The sequence below is a fragment of the Wyeomyia smithii genome, chromosome 2 (genome assembly GCF_029784165.1).
Source record: "Wyeomyia smithii strain HCP4-BCI-WySm-NY-G18 chromosome 2, ASM2978416v1, whole genome shotgun sequence".
In the NCBI taxonomy this organism is placed as follows: Eukaryota; Metazoa; Arthropoda; class Insecta; order Diptera; family Culicidae; genus Wyeomyia; species Wyeomyia smithii.
Window position 1 is genome coordinate 40,281,176 of NC_073695.1, and position 20,503 is coordinate 40,301,678.

At 37.9% G+C, this 20,503-nt stretch overlaps 2 protein-coding genes across 9 annotated transcripts in view; one reads left to right on the forward strand and one right to left on the reverse strand.

The window, feature by feature from the left end:
* LOC129721459 (opsin, ultraviolet-sensitive) overlaps positions 1 to 20,503 on the forward strand; it is a 253,856-nt gene that overhangs the window by 129,693 nt on the left and 103,660 nt on the right. Inside the window, exon 2 of one of the 7 annotated variants that reach the window (XM_055674022.1) lies at positions 13,421 to 13,945. The exons of the other annotated variants lie outside the window; for them this stretch is intronic. The gene's annotated coding sequence lies outside the window, so the exon portion shown is untranslated. The remainder of the gene's footprint in view (positions 1 to 13,420; positions 13,946 to 20,503) is intronic. 7 annotated transcript variants of the gene reach the window in all.
* The window catches only part of LOC129721457 (protein yellow-like), a 73,358-nt gene continuing 69,139 nt past the window's right edge, over positions 16,285 to 20,503 (reverse strand). For both annotated transcript variants that reach the window (XM_055674016.1, XM_055674015.1), the window contains exons 2-4: positions 17,714 to 18,040; positions 16,985 to 17,654; positions 16,285 to 16,930 (exon numbers count right to left, since the gene is read on the reverse strand). In XM_055674016.1, coding sequence (XP_055529991.1) covers positions 16,469 to 16,930; positions 16,985 to 17,654; positions 17,714 to 18,040 — 1,459 coding nt within the window. In that variant the 3' untranslated portion in view covers positions 16,285 to 16,468. The remainder of the gene's footprint in view (positions 16,931 to 16,984; positions 17,655 to 17,713; positions 18,041 to 20,503) is intronic.

Consider the following 20,503-nt stretch of genomic DNA (forward strand, 5'->3'; position numbering starts at 1 on the left):
AATAATAATATACATTTTACCGAAGTTTGACTAATTTTTTTCCAGCTCATTCTTGCGCAGAAATAAATTTGTGTACGATTCATTGAACGTAAACTGCGTGCGTGCTGACGGTGGGTTGGTTAGAGGGTTTTTCTATTTTTCTAGCTATTAGGAATGAAATCATTTTATCAAAATCATAATTTTATATTGTGAGAATGACACCTGTAATTTATCCTTTCTCGCTTCGCATAATGTTAATGTAATTTTTATGTGAGGACATATTTTTGAGAAATATTTGTATTTTTCAAACTATCAGGGCTTTGGATGTATGGAACTCTGCCAGTTTTTACATTCAACAGAAAACTGTTGCGTTGGCAAGACAATTTTTATGAATTGGATCCTCTGGTTGTTAAAATGGAATAGAGTCATCGGAAGTCGGTTGTTTCGGTGGTGCACTCTCTTCACGTACTTCGAAAAAAAAACCTTCGGATGCCAAGTTTATTTATATGCTGTGTGGCATAGCCATTTGTTGTGCACATACTCCATGTAGAGGCGAACGAGGTACATTAATTCCAGGTCACGTAAACGCACTTTGCGAAAAAACGCCCAGCTGACTGTTGCGTTAAGTGTATGAGAGGTAGATACATGCGGGGTCGAGTGACCACGTCGCGTGTGGGTTTTAGTCGGGATTTCAAAGGTGTTAACGCCATGATTCGGTGTTGTTATGTTGTTTCTCGTTGTCTGAACGGTTGTTACCCTTTCTGAAGGCTACAAAATTCAGCTGGGGTTTTCAGCATTATCCTCGTTCGACAACTTCTCTACTGAACAGCCACATTTGAGCTAAATAGTTAACGCTCTCACTTTTTGAAGTAGAATACTTCTCTCAGGAAGTTCGGCTACATAGGGATGTGAAATGAAATTCTAGAACCGAAAAAAGTGAAAAATATGTCCAATTTCAAATGCTAATAAATCGGTTGGTATTCGATGGATTTTCTTCGTTCTTGCAGCAATAGATTGGAAAATCTTCTAAGATTCTTCCCAGAAGAAGAGAATTGTAATTTTATTATTCACACTATTGTACTATTGAAAATAGTCAAGCCTTGTCAAAACGAAAAATTCGACCTCTGATTGGTCGTTATATGATTGCTTCCCAAGCACGGTCGACAGAATCATATACCTAGCAATTTGAAACATACTATTTGGCCTATATAAGAGCCTGTTTCAGCCGAGGCCGCTCATAATAGTTCTAGACAGCGACAAAAGCAGTCGTCCTCCCTTAGGGTTAAGTCTGCGTTACTTATTGTTACATAAGGGGAACGGGGGGTAGTTGAGATCGTTACGTAACTGTGATGTTTGCTCAAAATTGCAAATTTGGAGGGGGGAACAGGTTGTCCAGCGTTACGTAATTGTAGGGGGGGGGGAGTCATATCGAACGTTACATATTGTTACAAAAGGGGGGAGAGGGGGTCTGGAATCTAGGTTTTTAGTGTTACGTAATTTGTGTACGACGCCCTACTATATTATTGAAAATGGTCAATCCTTGTTGAAGCGCAAAATTCGATTGATCTGATTAGTCAACGTTTTTTTACTAGAAAAAATGACTGATACGCAAGCAGCCGGATTATCTTTCTTGTAAAAGTATTCTACTTCAACCTTGCGGTCGTGGCTTTGCACACAACCCTCCTGTTTTTATTTAAAACAACTCGGAGACAGCACAAATTTGTCATTAGATATCAAACAGCTGACAACAGTCAACTGATAACTAGAGTTTTCTCAAATTTAAAAAAAAAACTTTGATAGTTGTGCTGGAATCTCTTATTCAAAATTTACTCACCTAGACATAAGGTTAGGATCGGTGGATTAACCTTTTTAAAGGTTAAAACAGTTGAGCAAAATTGAACAGTCGGCATTCATAGCAATATCAAACTGCAAACAGATGTAATTTTTAAACCCAACAATTGTTTACTCAAATGAAACCATGGTGCAAGCTCTCTTTAACCAACGGTAAAATTTTTCAGAGAAATGAAAAACTGATTGAAAACGACAACGGAGATGTCTCTAGATAGATCGAAGAAAATCCTTCATAGCATATTGAGTGAAAAGAGACCCACCAATAAAAGTCTTACCTTTTAATCCGGAACCGAGCATCACTGAATTGCATCCCCCATAGATAACGGGCTTCCGATATGCAACCTTCGGAAAGGGGCTCATGTTCGTGTAACCATCTGACGATGGTTTGAATGGCTTGTCGTTCGATTGGCTTTTTACCAGTATCATATCGACCGAAAAATACTCACTGCTATAGGCTTCCATTCGAAGGTAAACTTACCATCCGACGCCCAATGATTTCAGCTGTCCCATTTCATTGCACAAATTAAACAAGCCGGCGAAGGAAGATTACCTATTTGCCATCGTTCCTACCACGATGGTTACCGTGCGACGGTAGAGGATGATAAAGTTACTGATTGAAATGAAAACTGCTATGGGCATGTAAATGCTCAGGACGTAGTCAGTTGGACTAGCAAAGGGGAAAAATAGCTAGAAAACCACGAAATGCAGCAATGAGATGCGGTAAAACGATACGACGGAGAACGATTATTCGCTTTTCACTTTGCAAGAGTACACAAGAACAAAAAGTCCAGTCTGGTATGAGAATAAAATAATCCAGCTGCGATTAATGAAACCGGCATAATGGAAGTAGTAGTGAATTTTACTGCAATGATGCTGAAGAAAATCATTCGACCAACAATTTCAACAACAACAACAACAACAAATCTCAACATAATAGCTTCTGAAACCCACGCAACAGAAATTAAATGATATTCACTTTTTCTCTCTTCTGACATCACCAAGGGGGATTTCGAACACCGCCGAATCTTTAGTATGCTCGTAGCATTAGAAACTTTATGTGCAACTAATCTTTGTTACTGGTTATCAACAAGCTTGCTCACATTTATAATAATCGTAGCGCTCGAACTATTTGCCCAGCCCAGCCGCTCTTCCCTTTATTATTATTTGCTCATGATATTTCGGTTTGAAACGCTAGCTGAATACTGCTGGCTAAGCTGTCACAAGTACGTTTTCAACCATTCGATGCTGTAGCCTCGTTAGCAGATTTCGGTGCTGCAGCATCCTGACATGCCTTCGTGTCTCTAAAACGGAAACGTTATACACACCCCTTCGACTACCGGATCCTTTCAACGTTGTTCGACTATGCTCCCATTATGATGAGCCACGAACAACAATGGTCGCACAGAAAAGTCAAATGATGGCAAGCTCTTCACTTCTGTTCAGTGCTGCCTAATCTGTCGATATTCATAAAGCCTGATTCATAAAATGTGTGGACGAAAATAAGTAGATCTATAATGTATGCATGTTGATGAAATGAAAATGGTGAGTACCTGAAATTGAAGCCCTTTATTTGATAAAATCTCGAGTTTGGCTTAACATACCACTGCTACCTCTTATTTTGGTTACTCTGTTGGTTAATCTAAGCGGCCGTTTTGCTCCACCATTGCTTCATTTTTTCGCATTCAAAATCGTATTTTTAATCTTCTTCAAATTCTGTTTGAAGATTACCCAATATTTCCTAATAGGGTGCATTTTAAGAAACCCACCCCGTTGTCTCAATTTTGCCGTAGTACTTCTACTCTGTAATAGCAGCTTGTCGACAGGGCTGAAGCTTTACACGTCCAGTGTGAGCTCGGATACGGTAACACGGGTTCTCATGCACATTTTGGAATCCATATTCTTGTTTGTACAGTAGTTTTACCAAAAAAATTAAGCCGTAAAATCTTTGCTTTTTGGTAAACAATAAACAGATTCAAACTTATTTTATTCAATTCTAAGAAATACCATATCTCCAATGGTAGAACAACCAAAAAGTGCTAAGACAGAATAACGTTTGGGGTTTGTCATTCAATACCTTCCCACATAAACATTTTTTAAGAGCTTCCCAAAAATGACTGTTCCAAAAATTCAAACGAACGTTTTTTCGTGGAAATGCTTCATAGAGAGTGTGGCTATAAAATCACAAAAAAAAAAACGAAAACTCTATTTCTGCCAAAGTTGGGGTAAAATGGACAGTTTCTTTGGGGTGATATGGTCAGGTGAGTTTGTAGTAAATTCTTTTGTCGGACTGATGCCGCGGGCATACAAAAAACGGACGGGCAGACGGTGGTGAACAAAAGATGAACTGTAAAAAGTATTGGAGGCAATTCGGGATTAATTATCTGTGCCAAAGGTTTCTGAACAAAAATTGGAAAAAACCTAAAAGTCTTCCTAAAATAATTGAAAATGACGTATAATGCCAATTTTAGGGTGCTGAACTCATTTCTGATGCCAGAAAATGTTATTTACCTAAAATTACGTTAAACCTTTCTTATTATAAGATTAATTTTTTGTTCAGATCATGCTCAACATTGGTATACTTGTTCTTTATCGAAAAACTTTATAGCCATATTTTTTTGTTTGCTACTTAGGTTGTTCATTTTTGAATTAGGGTTGCCAAAAGTCAACAATCATTTTTCAAAAATTTTTATCTTTTGATCCGTTCGACCGAATAAAAGATTTAATGGAAAATTGAAGGCATTTGGTAGGCCTTTTAAGGGAAATAAGAAATCGTACGTGAAAGTACATTCATTATATATTTTCATGTTTCGCGGATTTGGGATTAACGGAAGATATTCAAACCGATTAACGGATTAACGAAACATATTCAGATCCTCGATAAGTTCCGGGAGTACAACTTATCGACTCACCATCTTTTTGTGGACTTCAGGGCGGCATACGACTCAGTGAAAAGAAACGAGCTGTGGCAGATCATGCTGGAACACGGTTTCCCTGCGAAACTAATAAAGCTGAGTCGTATGACACTGGAGGGATCAAAATCGTGCGGATAGCTGGCGAGACATCAGCCGTGTTCGTAACGTTGGATGGACTGAAGCAGGGGGATGCGCTCTCCAACCTACTGTTTAACATCGCTCTTGAGGGTGCAGTACGAAGAGCAAACGTCGAAAGAAACGGTACGATCATCACAAAATCTCACATGCTTCTTGGCTTTGCGGACGACGTCGATATCATCGGTATCAACCGTAAGGCCGTGGAGGAGGCCTTCGTACCTTTTAAGAGAGAAGCAGCGAGATTGGAACTTGTCATTAACTCTGCCAAAACGAAGTACATGGTAGCTGGCAGAGAGCGTGGGAGTCCCCGTGGTGTTGGTGCTGAGGTGGAGATAGATGGGGAACGATTTGAAGTGGTTGACGAATTCGTTTATCTTGTTACGCTTGTGACATGTGACAACGATATGAGCCGTGAAGTGAAACAACGAGTTGCAGCTGCGAACAGGGCCTTCTACGGACTGCGTAACCAGCTAAGGTCCCGTAGTTTGCAAACTCGCACAAAACTAGCGCTGTATAGGACGCTGATACTCCCGCTGGCCCTTTACGGACATGAAGCATGGACGCTGAAGGAAGCTGATCGACGAGTGCTCGGAGTTTTTGAGCGTAAAATTCTGCGATCGATACTTGGCGGTAAACTGGAAGACGGCGTGTGGCGCAGACGCATGAATCACGAGTTGTACCAGGTATACAAACATGCTGATATAGTGAAGGTAATAGAGCGGGGCAGGCTGCAGTGGGCTGGACATGTAGCCAGGATTCCTGACGAGAGAGCCGCCAAAACTATCTTCAGTAGAGAACCAGGAAAAAGGCGTCGACTCCGTGGTAGGCCTCGCACGCGGTGGATGTGCGCGGTGGAAGAAGGTGCACGATCTGCTGGTGTACGGGGAGACTGGAGAACGGCTGCCCAAGACAGAAGAAGATGGACATCTCTAAGTCGTTCGGCCCTGGACCGGTGGATCGTTCACCGTTAGCCAAAAAAGTAAAAGTAAAGTAAGTATTCAAACCGGGACCCAAAAATTAGAAAAGTACGGAAAATTTCCCATAGGCTTTTGATCATCCAATCACTCCGAACTGTTTCACAAGACTGTACGGTACACATGAGTTCTTAAATACATGATTTTTGGCTTTCCGGTAAAATGTTTCAAACTTGATTTAAAAACTGGTTGTGTTTGGGAACGTTGGGAAATGAAAAAAAAATTACAAAACTTTTCCTTCAAAACGAAACTTGTTGATCCAAAATCAGATCAAAATTGAGGGAGTTACAGGTATTCGAAGTTAAGCTTAAAATTTGATTTCCGAACAAAAAAATCATTGAAATTGCCTGACACAGCAACATTCAAAGTGCTGCCAAAAACTAGTATATCATCCGATTTCATTTCAAAGTTCAGACCAATAACATTACTTAACTTTGACTATAAAGTTCTTTCGAGAGCCTTGAAACATCGTTTAGACAAACTAGTCAAGCATGTTGTTTCTGCGAATCAAAAATGCGTCAATAAACAGCATAGTATATTTGAAGCAACGTGTGCGTTGCGTGAAAAAGTTGTAGAGTTTAAAATAAAGAAAAAGAAGGGTTTCATTCGATTTGGAACGTGCTTTCGATAGAGTGGAAGATTCCTTTTTAATCAAAACTATGCGAAATATGGGAATAAATGAAAGGTTCATCAATCTGATTGAATCGATAAGACAAATGTCGTATTCTCGAATATTGGTCAATGGAAAATAAAGCAATGAAATCCAGATCAAGAGATCCGTGAGACAAGGCGACTCCTTGTCTATGCATTTATTTGTTTTTTGTTTAGAACCCCTTATTCAGTGCTTCTCAGCGTTTATGCAGATGATATCTGCATAGTTGTGGAAGATGTTGCAAAGTCAGATACAATTAAAGAGGTTTTTGAAAGATTTGGTGAAGTATCGGGAGCCCGGCTTAATATACTGAAAACAGAATGTATAGTGATAGGAGAAGGAAATTCTGGGTCACGACAGCCTAGATGGCTCACAGTCAATGATAGTTTAAAGGTCTTAGGTGTTTTTTATAGCAACGACTTTAAATTAATGATTGAAACGAACTGGAGTCAAGTTACAAATAGCATTTCTCGATTATTATGGTTACACAAGATGCGAAACTTGAATAAAATTCAGAAAATATTTTTTCTCAACACATTTGCTTTATCCAAAGTGTGGTACATGAAGTCTATTTCGAATTTACCGAACAAATTCGCAGCAAAAATTAAATCACTGATTGGTAGTTTTATCTGGAAAAATTTTGAGCAAAGGGTAAGCTACATGCAACTAAAATTGCCTAAAAACAGAGGGTATTCTATAAGTAACTTTTAGGAACTTGTCTGAATTTTCTTAAAAAATATGGAAAAAATTATGTATCAAGTCCTACACTGACAAAAATGGAATTTAAACACAAAACATCGATTTAAAAAAAATGGTCATCCCCGAATTGGCTAAAAAATTTTTTGATGAAAGACAACATTGTTGGCTACATTTCATTCATACATCGCAACTTGAGCATATTTGAAGAAAAAAAGTTATTCTCAAGGTATATTATTTTTTTCAGGTATATTATTTTTTCAGTGTAAAACAACCTGATAGAATGAAAAACTTGTTATGTTTTGATTATTTTAGTTTTAAACAATTTAAAACAAGTAAAACTCAATGCCTAATTTCAATATATTATGTGTATGCATGTACCTAAAGTTCATTGTATTACAGATGAGAATGCTTCTCACATCTTATGAACCTACCTGATAAATTTACCTATGAAAATGGTGTTAATGTGGAAGGAAAATTCGATTTTTTGACGTAGGACTACGTCTTTGTTTACTATACTGGGATGCATTCTGTAAAATTGGAAATAAAACTGGCAAATGTTGCGTCAGATTTCAAACGTTAATAACAGTATAACAGTATAAAATGTATAACAATTTTGTAATATGCTAGTTATCACTCTAATTTCATTGCTAAGCGGTAAAATTGATAAAAATTCTCTATGACAAGTTTACTCGAACAATGAACCAACTACATGCGAGCATTCCTAGCACAGACGACGTGAATGGACACCATCCGTTTCCTGTGATATTCTTTGTATCAATATCGACATAAAATTTGACAGAGTCTTCCCGTCCCAATAGGTCAATTTATTTTTGCTTCCATGAGCTTAGACTAACTAATATGATGTATCGAAGGTAAAAGTTTTCCGAAAAGTTTGAAACAATCCCCATTCTTGAACAATTTCTAAACCTGCTTTCAGAACCTAATAAAAACTGATGTCTTGAAAGAAAATATGCCGGTAAAAGCAACAGTACCAGTGGAAGTAAAGAGCCGCAGGTCTCTTGTCGTCTATGATTGCAGCGGTACTCTTCTATTCGTACATTTCTGCGGTACACTTCTATTCGTACTGCAGCGGTACTATTCGTATTGCAGTGGTACACTTTTGTTCGTACATTTCTATTCGTGTACAATCGAGGAAAAACTGCAATGCTGCTGCTGATGGTAATTGAAAGTTTATCTATCTCATAAATATGATTACCATAAATTACTCAACAAGAATTGTAAATTTTTGCAACGGATATTTATTAAATTTTATCTTTGATATTCACTAAGTAATCGTGACTGCCCAACAAACAATTTTGTTAATTTATTGCTTGTTAAGCTACTATTAGACTAATTTCGGTTGAAAGAAAGCTTAATAAGCTGTTTTACCACAAAATTGTTTGCTGGGTGGATAGTATCGAAAGAGTAAATTCACAAATATACACATTCATAGAAGAGTAAGAGCCTGCGAATGCTTGTGATTTTTTGGTTTATTTACTAAGATTCATTCAGAATCTCTTTTTATGTTTCAAAACTGTAAGATGATATATTATTATTCCAAGCTTTACCATAATAAACGTATATTGGCTGTCTTCGTAATACAGTGAATGTAGTTGTAGGCAAATGAAAAAAAATTTTCAAGCAAAAAACAAAAGTGGAATTATTGATTGCTACGATTTATTGCTGGAACTTGTTAATAATTTATGTTTGCCAATTAATGAACCTTTGTAAGGCTTCCATATTGTTTTGAAACTAAGATCCATATTATAAACATGATTTAATCAGAGTTAAATAAGACAAAACCATTCATTATGATACATAAGTATTATTGGATTTGGTTTTTGAGGATATAGAGTTAATTCTGACTTTGACGCATTACGAGAAATTCTTGGTGCTTCTTCAACAAGCATGATATGCTTGTGTCTTATAAAATACATATTATTCGCACCAAAAAAATACTACAGGCATAATATCGCCAAACATAAACGATATTCTTTCGAACATTGATTCTGTCTGCAGAGTCTGTATATTTGTAACAAAAAATCTCCTAATTACAGTGTTTAGTCCCACGTCACCATTTCATACAACCCTAGGGCTGTATACCTTGTAGTATTTACTTTATAATTAATAAATGTTTTATTTTCAAACATAATCACTCAGCATCTATTTCTTACCGTCACAGGGACCTTTCCCATGTGATGTTGCGAAAAAGTGCCACTCTACTTCTACCTATTTAGGTAAAAGATACGTACGTAGAATAAACATATATTCTGCAGGTAGAATAAACATGTATTGTAGCAGTCAAAACACCAGCAGCACTCCTCTCGGGAGTAAAATAACCTACCTCGTTTGGGTTACCTATGTTCTACAGCGGCCACGTGCTTCACGCAGGATTTTGCTTCCAGAGTCAAAAACAACACTCGAACACTGGTTCTACTATTACCTTATTTATTGACATTACACATTTACACAACATAACAAGTATTTCATTCTATCAAGGTGTTTTACACTAAAAAAAATAATGTACCTTGGTTTTAGTTTGCATTTTCATTTTTTATTTTAGAGAATAACTTTTTTTCCTTGAATATGCTCAAGTTGCGATGTATAAACGAAATGTAGCCAACAATGTTGTCTTTCACCAAAAAATTTTTTTAGCCAATTCGAAGATGACCATTTTTTTTAAATCGATGTTTTGTCTTTAAATTGCATTATTTTTCAGTGTAGGACTTGATATATATTTTTTTTTCATATTTTTTTATGAAAATTCAGACAATTTCCTAAAAGTTACTTATAGAACACTTTTTTGTAGAATTTACCGTTTTTGAAAAATCGGCAAAAAAGTTTCGCCCTTTTCAGGAGACAGTCTAGTCTAGTTTTGGAAAAATTAAGTATGCAGAGATGCCTAATTAGGTGATGTCTTCACACCCAAAAAGTTTCAACCAATTCGGAGAGGGTGCTGCCAACCGCGGGTTCATTTGGCGCGAAATCCGTCTATAGTGTTTTTTTTTTCGTGTAAAAACATAGAAAACAGGTCAATATTACTATAATACATTACGTTTAGGAGATAGAAATACAGGCTACGATATAACAGGAATTTTCCTCAGGGGGTCCAAATTATCCTAAACTACCCTACTCTGTAAAAAAGTGATGGACATAGAATTACTGTACAAAGAAAGGGTTAACCAGTGATGCCGAGTAAGACTTTTCTTTTCTTTTGACGTAGGACTACGTCTAACCGCGCTATATCGAGAAACATTCTGCGAAAACTAAAACCAAGGTGTAACGTTGGAAAGAAAGATTTCAAACGGTAATGCTGATGTAACCACATGATGGATAACAATAATCAATATATCAATATGTTGGATTGATAAAATGATGGACAATTTTGTAATTCCTCAGTTATATTTATCATTTCATTGTTTAGCAGTGAAAATTGAATAAAAGTTTCAAGGTCGAATTTTCACGAATAATGTACCAATCACATGCAAGCTCGACTGGCACAAACTTCATGAGTAGACACCAACTGCCTGCTGTGATATCCTGTATAAAAAAATTGACAGAACCTCCCGTCCCAATAGGTCAACTAACGTTTGCTTCGATGAGCCTAGACTATATTGATGTCTTGAAGATGAAGCTTTTTCGGAAAGTTGCTTTTAGAATCGCATTAAAACTGATGTCTTGAGAAAATCATGCTGGCACAGGCATCAGTACTGCACCGAGCATCGTCTATCAGTGCAGGAGAACTCGATTTTCAAGCCTCAAGGCTACATTACCGCTATCGACGCACAGTGAGGTTTGTTGGGTTAACGCGTAGGTGTCGTTTTGCGATCTGGAACACAATTGATTGCCGTTTGAATTGTCTTCTTCTTCTTGTTTCGTAAAGTAGCAAATATCAGTATTCAATATGGTTATTCGGGTGCCGCAAAGATCCTGCGCCACCGGGTACAACGAAATTATGTAATTAGGTTCATTGTACAGATAAAATGCATTGTTTATTTTGAACTCTACACTCTGTTTTTCTCATGTCCATTTTAAATTTTCTGTAAATATACATTTTTGTTTGAAAACTGTAATTTTTTATCGTTATTTTTTCCACGAACTTGTAACTGCAGGAAAATTTTACTATGTGACATCTTTGCCGCTTGGTGATCGGAGAGTGAGCCATCTTTCACAAGACAAATAAGTATTGTTTAATTTCTACTAAATCGTACTCAATTTGGGTCTGTATAGAAGCTTACCGTTTCGCGTATTGAAGAAAATTGACTGTATTAGAATGAAAGGTATTCATCAATGATGAAGAGTACATTTTTTCTTCTAAAATAGAGTGCCGCAAATAAATAATCAAAATACAGACCCCGTTCGATTTTTTTCATAGATATTTCCACCAATGAACTAGTTATAGTTCCAACCAGTGCACATAGGGGTATTTGAGTGCAAAAGTTGGAATAAATTGCAAAACTCAAAATTTTTATTGAACCCCCATAATTATAACCACTAGATTCATAGATAGTGAGGGTAGCCCATGGCAACTATTTTGCTTTAATTTGTTTTGTTTTTGGCTCCCAATTGCTGTCAAACTAGAAGGTAGAAGTAAAGCAGATTTTGAATACGAAGTTTTGTGATATTTTCGGTGAAATTTATAATACTGGTGATTTTATTCGGCCTGTTTCGAATATAGATCTTCAAATGAGAGGTATACATAAGGTTTTGAACATTTTAGAGGGGGGGTTTGGTGTCTTGCTGACTGAATATTTTGCATTGCCAATTATGGATATTTTATCTTTCGAATTGAGCTTCGAAATTGTTTTTTCTATGTTCTGGACGTTTCTGTGCACAAACAAACTCATTTTTGAGTAGTTACGAGTGTCCTTAAACACGTCCAGAAAAAAAACTTGCGCATGTTTGCGCGTTTAGGATATAAAACACCCCCCCCCCCCCTTCGATTTTGATTTTGACCACGCCAATGTGTTTAGCAGACGAATCTACATAAGAATCACTTATCAGCAAAAAACAAAATGTAGCGTTCCAGAGATACAGCATTTTCAAAATTGCAAGATTTTGGATTTTGTCTACGCACGAAAGCGCTTCTACATAAACTGCTGCAATCTTAATGGTATCCTAGCAGGTGTTTGTGAAATCGAATAGTTGTTCCTTAGAGGAGCATCCTTTAATGATGTAACGCAAAAAATCCTGTTCTAGAATCATTTTCACGAAAAGTTACATGAGAGTTTTGGTTACACTCTCCACATGAATCTCCATTTTATTTTATCACATTGTAGAAATTATCCTCCCTAATTTAAAACCGTTTTTTAACAGGTGAATGATCATGTTTTTTCCTGATTTAAGGTTTGCTATGATTTCAAAATTGTAAACAATGTGTCTCATCACGGGTGCAGTCATTTCATTCTTGAAGATGGTGTGTTTAATTGGATTTTTTTTTTCTTCACAAATGTTTAATTGGATTGTATTTAAAACAAATTTGTGTCGCTGGAAATTGGTATTGGTTATCACAGCAGCTTACGTGATGAGTTTAGTAAACTCCGTTTGCGGGGTGCAATCTCCGTTCGGGGGTTCGAGTCCCGTCTGGACGAGGGAAAATTTTTCCTAAGCTTAAAAGTCACACCTTCTATTCCCGTTAATTTTCGCATCCTCGCAAACTGCATACATTGCCCACTTTACTAAACTTAAAATGTAAGTCATATGACAAAAAATGAAATTAGTTCGTAAAGTTACGTGATGAGGTTTACTAGCTACTAAGGGAGCATGCATAAATGACGTAGTTTTTACTTTATCAATGACATTATTTCTCAACGCGTGCAATCTTCTCAATTATTAAAGTGGTAGTCAAATTATATCTTATTTTGAGTAAAAAAGTCTCAGAAATCGAACGGTAGGTGTCTGATCAACGTAAAATGTCAGCAAAATGTCGATTTTGCCCCTATTCCCCCCAATACTAAAATAGGTTTATCTGCTGACATTTTATGTAGATCAGACACCTACCTTTCGATTTCTGAGACTTATTTACTCAAAATAAGATATAATTTGACTACCACTTTAAGATATTAGCGAATTGCCATTAATGCTCAGAAATAATCGATATTATTTTGCTTTGTGAAATATACTAAAACTATGCCAAACCCGGTTTCGTAGAATCACCGTTTTAAGCTCAGTTTTTGTCCGATTTAAGATCTGTTTTTTTTTTTTTTTTTCAAAAGATGGGTAAAAAGATGCTAATATGTGGACAAAACAAAAGTGAAAACACCTTGAAAGATCTGTTGTGCGATTCAAAAGACAAAGTACCTCCGGATGAAAAATCAGGTGTCTACCAAATCCCCTGCAAAAACTGCTCCGCGGTTTACATTGGCCAAACACGACGAAAATTAAAAGTGCGACTGCGAGAGCATAAGAATGCAGTTGTCAACGATCGGGCTAATGAATCGAGCGTGGCAGCACACACAATATCCCAAAACCATGCCATCGACTGGGAAAATGCAAAATTATTAAAAAATGTACGAAAAACATCGAACCTAAACGCATGGGAATCAATGTACATCACCACCGCCGACAATCCATTAATGAATGAGGATGATCCCCCAATACTCTCTTAGCTCTTCCACCTGACGAAGCTGTAACAGTGGTGAAATTGTGATATCTAGAAAACAACAACTACTATGCGCAGCTAGTCGGACATCGTCCAGCTGATGGGCAAGATCGCTGCCCGAAACCGGTCGACTAAAAAGGTAAATTAAATTCCTTTTTTATGTTTTGTAAGAACAATAAGTGTTGTGTCCTGTCTCTCGTCGCGTTCCGTGAGTGGTATGTGGACAAACTATTGAGGGCTATTCCCACTGCTTCCGTTCCGGGGCCGGGCCGGATCCGGGCCGTGTCCGTGTCCCGTCCGGGACTTTAATGCATTCACACTGCGCTGTGTACGAACCGTGCCTGCGCTGCGCTCTGGCAGAGAAAACACAACACTTTTTTAACACAACACTTTTCCCGAACTATAATTCAACGTTTGACTGTGACGGCAATATGCATGAATGCAAATGCAAAGCAAAACCGAAAATATGTTACTACTACATACACGCATCTACCCGAATGCCTTCCGTGCACTCCCCCGGCAATACAAAGTATCGTCGGCAACGATAGTTTTTTTCTCGCACGGCGGCAGCACGACGGCAACTCAGCGCTGCTCCGGTCTGGGCACGTCGCGTCGGTGTGAATGCGTTCGTAAGAACGCATGCAATCAATCTCAAACGAGCCCGGGTGACACACGGATCAGCCACGGCCCGGTCCCGGCCCGGTCCCGGATCGGAAGCAGTGGGAATAGCCCTTTAGAATTTCGATATTTGGCCTCAAAAAAAAATGGCGTCGAAAAAAACACAAAAATTACCGGTTTCTCAAAAATTCAAAATGGCGCCATTGTTGCCCCTTAAGTTGAAATAAGTTAAAACTCGGGGAAATTTAGTTTTGAATAAAAATACACAAAAAAATTATGTATAGCCAAGACAGAAAAAAAAGTCAATTTTTGTTACACTGTGTAATCTTTTTTTTTTTTCAGTTTAAGCTGCAGGGCGAAGTTTTTTTCTCACTTTTTTCGGCCAGTGTTATAGACACAGTTTCAATCGCTCTCGATTCAAATTAGTATCAAGTAAACACCGCTATCAAAAGAGCATACATCAACATTCTCTTCAAACATCATTCCGAACTTCTTAAAGTCAACAAAACGTCTCACATTTATATTATCATGGTCAGGCCGATTTCATTAAATTCTACTTTTGTGTCTGGAGAAGATAACACTGACGGAGTGAGTTGCAAAACAATTCAACCTGTGCAACACGAGAGATAAAAACATCTTCCCTCAACATAAAATCGCAAGAAAAGGTATTTTACAGACAGTACTAATTACTTTATAACTTCGCCAGACTGAGGAAACCGTTTTTTGCTCTCTTTTGGAAGTGTGAAAAACGTTCACACAGTGTTCGTGTGTCCACAGACAGTCCTAAACGAGCTATTATCCAAAAGATTACCGTTCCTCCAGAAAGCTGTCATTTTGAAATCTCAGAAATAGCGAACTAGTCTAGCGTAATACAATGATGAGAACGATCTGTGATTAAGGGTATCAAGCTCAAACAAATTATCCGAGTTGAAAAAACAATCACAAAACAATCAAACGTCTTAGCAATTTTCATATCTAAGTTTTGAAATAATACACGAAACAACGTATCAACTTCTGTGGGAAAGTTGTCAGATGTTCGTTTTTATGTTTGCCGCTCCGTAGAGCACAAGCAACACAACGCGCTTGATGGTGCGAAAAAATTAACTGAGAAGAAAATTTCAGTAGAAGAACGAAGACGTTTGATGCTGTGGCAAACATTTCAGTCGTCCACCATTGCGGAAAACGGATTTCACGCTCTCGCTACCTGTGTACGTTTGTGGATGCTTATCAAAAGATTATTTTATTTGCTTGGGTTGAAACTAGCAAAATAGCTTTCCGTGGAAGAACGCCCTGCGGTTCTAATGAAATCTGTCTCGCCAATTTTGGGACTCATAAAAGAAACAGATGTTTACATTTCATTAAATGGTTCAGTTTCAGACTAAAAATAAACACGTATGTTGATTATTACAAACTATCCCAAAAGACAGCAGTCAAACTGTTGCCTTGAGGTTCTCCCGCTCCCGATACCAATCAAAGTTTATAAGGACCCTTTCCCACTCGGAACTGAGTGGAATATTAAATTTCCACAGGCTCCACATCCTATCAATATAGGGAGTGCGGTTGCGAATGATTATTAATGATGGATTGGCAGAACGCGTGGGTTCCGGTGCTAGCTGCTTTGACTTTATTGCAAAACCTCAGCTGCGCTGATGGTAAATCGTTTTTGGTTTTTGTTTCACTGTCTCGTCAGCAAGCTTAAGAGCTGCTAAATTATAAGTTGAAGTGGAAATTTTTCAATCATGCACGCGAACCGTTGAAACCGCAGAATAAACTGTTTTTATTAGTTCAGTGGCAATTTACATTTTATTAAAGTTAATTTTATACTTTACGGACAATCATCCAAATACATTAGTCGTCCACTTATGAACTTTTTCTGTATTTATTCTAAAATCTTTTGTGTCTTTCGTACGAATAAAAGTATATCCGCGATTTTTTTTCTACATTTGTCTCTTCAATAATAGATAATCAATAACGAACATCACAAACATACATACTAGAATCAAATTCACTTAACAATTTAAAATAACGTAACATTAAACGAAAACTACAGGTCACAGTCTGGCTCCGGCTTGTAAGCCAAATTCGGCGCGACTCTCGGATCGCAAACCGTATCCAAGACGGCACTCTGAACTTCAGCCTGTAGCACGCGGAAATTCGTCTCGCTGTAGTTCAACCGTGAGTACAGGAAAACTGGCAGCTTGTTGCTGATCACCCAAATGGACTGCTTCGGTTCCCGGTCCAGCTTCAGATCGTTCGGGAAGGTTAGTTTGTCTAGGTTTTTCTCGACGATACCCAGGTTGTTACGGTTGTAAGGTTTCGCTAGGTCCCAGCAGCCGACGCCGCTCTGCTGGACTAAGGTGAAGAACTGGACCTTATTTGTGGACACTCCAGAGGTCGAGGATTGACCCCCTTTGCCACGACTGCCCAGCGGTTGGAAGGCCTTCGCAAGGCCAAAGTTCTGCCAGATTGTTTCGTTTTGTAGAACCGACGCTGGGACTTGGAATTCCTGAGAAGCAAAAAATGTATGAACTATTTTTATGAAAGAATTTCAAGCACTAACCGTGTAACTAGACATTGGATGGTAGAAAACCATCCGATCACCATTACTATGTACCGGTGAAAGGGACAAACCAAACACCCCATCCGACCATTGGAAGTTCAAATCCAGATAGTTGTAATCACTGGCGAATGGGTTGGGGTTGTACAAATAGTTGGTGGTTCTCCAACTTTTACCCTCACGTAGACTGATGACAGTAATTCCGTAACGCCAGACATCGGCCACATAGATAAAGGCATCATCACACTTGCCGTCTCGAATATCCACCGCCAAGTTCGTATGCAGCGAATCCTGCTTAACTTGTTCCGGTGGCAGTTCGTATGTAAACAGCAGCTTGTCAGTAAGCAAGTCGAAGGCAAGCACTTTTGGAGGACATATTTGCTGAAGATTAGTCAGTGTATCGATAACTCCAGCATCTATAACCCACAGACGATCGCACTCGTCAACGTACAGGCGATAAACAGATACTAATTTACTGCAGTCCGGATTCTGGGGAGTTGTGTGGAAGCTCCAGTTCGGATAGGGGTTTAGCGGAGCGCTGGGATTCTCCACTGGCAGTGGTAGATAAGACAGAGTAGCCGGAACACCGGGATTCCAGCGAGGAGTAGTGATAAAGATACGATTGCGGAAACGATCGACACCGAGAGGTAGATTGTTATCTGGAATGAATGCTCTGGAAAATAATCCTAGTTAGTGGAGTAAGTGAACCAAGAATAAACGGAAACAACTCACCTTGTTCGGATGGCATTGTTTCGAGCTTGCAAGCTCGGGTAGAGGAAGTCTATTATCTTCCACTGGTAGATAACTTCAAATATGTCCTTGCCCTCGCTAGTGTCAAATTCGTTTTTGTCGTTTTTGTTCTTTAGTGTCACTAACGGTGCAAAATAGGGGTTAGCCACAATCGGGCTCGAGTTCTGCGCACTACCAGAGATATCGATTGTGCCATGCCGAACCTTCATGAATGGCGAGTAACCATCCACAAAGGCGAAGAACGCTAGCAGCAGCCACAGCCCAGCGGCTGTTGGGGGGATCCATTTCTGCATCATGCCTTCCGTGGTTCTGAAATATATAAAAACAACTGAATGGATCACAAAACATCAATTTATACAGTTAGAAGAAAGAAATAACAATCCCACGCTAAACGCGATCAGCACAAGTAAGAATTTTTTCAACTGTGAAGGGAATAAATTTTAAAGTGGAAGCAGGTGGAAGGAGATCTACCGGGAGAAAAAGAAAAATCCTTTCAAACTAATGATTCCGTCCCGGACAGGCAAACAACATCAACCCAGTCGGATTGATGGAAGGAAACAGTGAATGCATTCGCAATCGTGACACTGTAGAATGACTGGATCTTATTGAGTGCAGTTGTGAACTTTAATTTCATTTATTGCGTTGATTATGAATCGGTTCGGAGTGAGTGATCTTTCTATTTTTCAAAATATTTAAATAGTTTTGATGATGCTCACAGACAACAATTTGACGACAAATAGATTGATAGCATTGAGAAAATGATAGAAATCTACGTGGTATAACTTTATGAACAATCCATCTTATTCGTAGGAATCCATATGATTTATAGTAAAAACTTCGACATATTTTCTCAGTAAATTCGAAAAAATACAGCAATATTCCCAAAAACTATCACAACGCAAAGTTATCATTTTTATTTTATGAATTATTCGAATAAAAAAAATTTTTTTTGTAGGTAGTTTGTATAAAAACTTCATAACAAATAAAGAGTATTCGTATGAGAAACAACTTTGATTATGGCAGTATTTGAGATAAAAAAGTATCTCTCTTCACGGACAAAACAGCATGAAATGGGTCTACATGAAGAATGCCAAGTCAAAAATTTTCGTGAACCTATCCTTACAAAAACGAATAAAGTATCAATTCTATAAAGATAATCTATGAAACAAACAGTTCTACAGCGTTTGTTTTTTAAGTACCAACAAAAAAGTGCAGATATAACATATGATCCCTAATTAAATCGATTTGAAAGCAAAAAATGGCTTAAAGGTCAGAAAAAAATAAAATAGAAAACGATTCCACAACAGACTTAAAAGAATGGGGAAATGTAGCTACCTACGAAAAGATTCAAGGCAAAAAAGCAACAGCCAAAAAATTAACATTAAGATTAAAATCCCTTGAAATCCGCTGCTGAAAAATCTCTGTGAAACTGATAGCAAAAGCTTCTGAAAACAAGAAAGGCAAAATTGAAAATAATCCGAAGATAAACTTAACTTCTACCTTGTATCTTTATAACGAAAAATTATGATTAAAAATTGAAAAGAACAGCCAAAATAGGTCCGAAAGAACAAAAAGACAATACTTCAAAGTTACATCAGAAAAATCTGAAAACCACAGGAGAAAGATAATAATGGTGTTGCTCGGACTAAATGATTTCAAAATTTTAAATTTTTTTGTTACATTTCACAGCTGATCTAGCCATTTAACATTTTTATTTAATTATACTTGGCAATTTTGGGCTGTTTTCCAGAAACTGGCAGTCGCTATCGTGGAACTCAAAATGACGTTTAGAGTTAATTTTCGGTTTCGCCAAACTCCGGGTATTATCCCGGTTCTGGAAACATTTATCCATATCGAATGTTATTCAACCATTCTGAACCATTTTCCAAAAACCGATAGTCGCCAACTTGACTTTTAAAATCACGTGGGTTATGTGCAAAGCCACGACCGCAAGTTTGACGTAGAACTACTTAACAAATTCCAACAGTAGCGAAAAATGTTTAATCTTCAACCGTTAATTTGGTTGTCCTGATATAACAGTTTTCGAGAGTTGGAAGTAAACCTCAGAGGAGACAAGATCGTTGTTGCCTACTCTGCTGTTAAGTTGGCCAACTTTATAAAATCGAACAGAAGCGCATTGTTTGAGTCCGTTTCAACATTCGATCCATTTCGATCTATTGGTATCGAAAACAATCGCCAGGTATCCGCCGGGTATCGCTATCACCGTTTGCAGCACGGAAGAGCTGCTTCTGGGACAATAGGCTGCAGATAAGCAACAAAGGATACATCCTCGCTGAGTGGAGGGGCTAATATGATGCTTTTTTATGTTTTTTTCTTTCTACGATGTCAGTTCTATATTTGTGCGTTTATAGCCGACTCGTGCGACTTCGGAGACGGACTCTGTATCGATTCGCTATACTATACCCGGATGGATATCCGGGCCCTTGGGTTGTCTTCCTTCGTCTCAAAGCAAAGGCATTGAATACAATGCAGATTTGTTGGGATCTGATACGGTTTTTAACCGTGACCGAAATCATATAAGTTCGCCCCTAGAAATCGCTTGTATTAGTGTCATAACTCAAGGAAGCAAATGACCCAGATTACCAGAAATCGGATGAAAATGGCATTACAAAATCGTATAAGCATCCAGTTTCAATTGAAATTGTATAAAGTTCATGTTATAACTAGTTCAAGTTATTTTTCATCATATATGGGTCGTACAGTTATATGACTGCATATTGTTCCTCGAATAAATGCACAGAAAAATCAGGT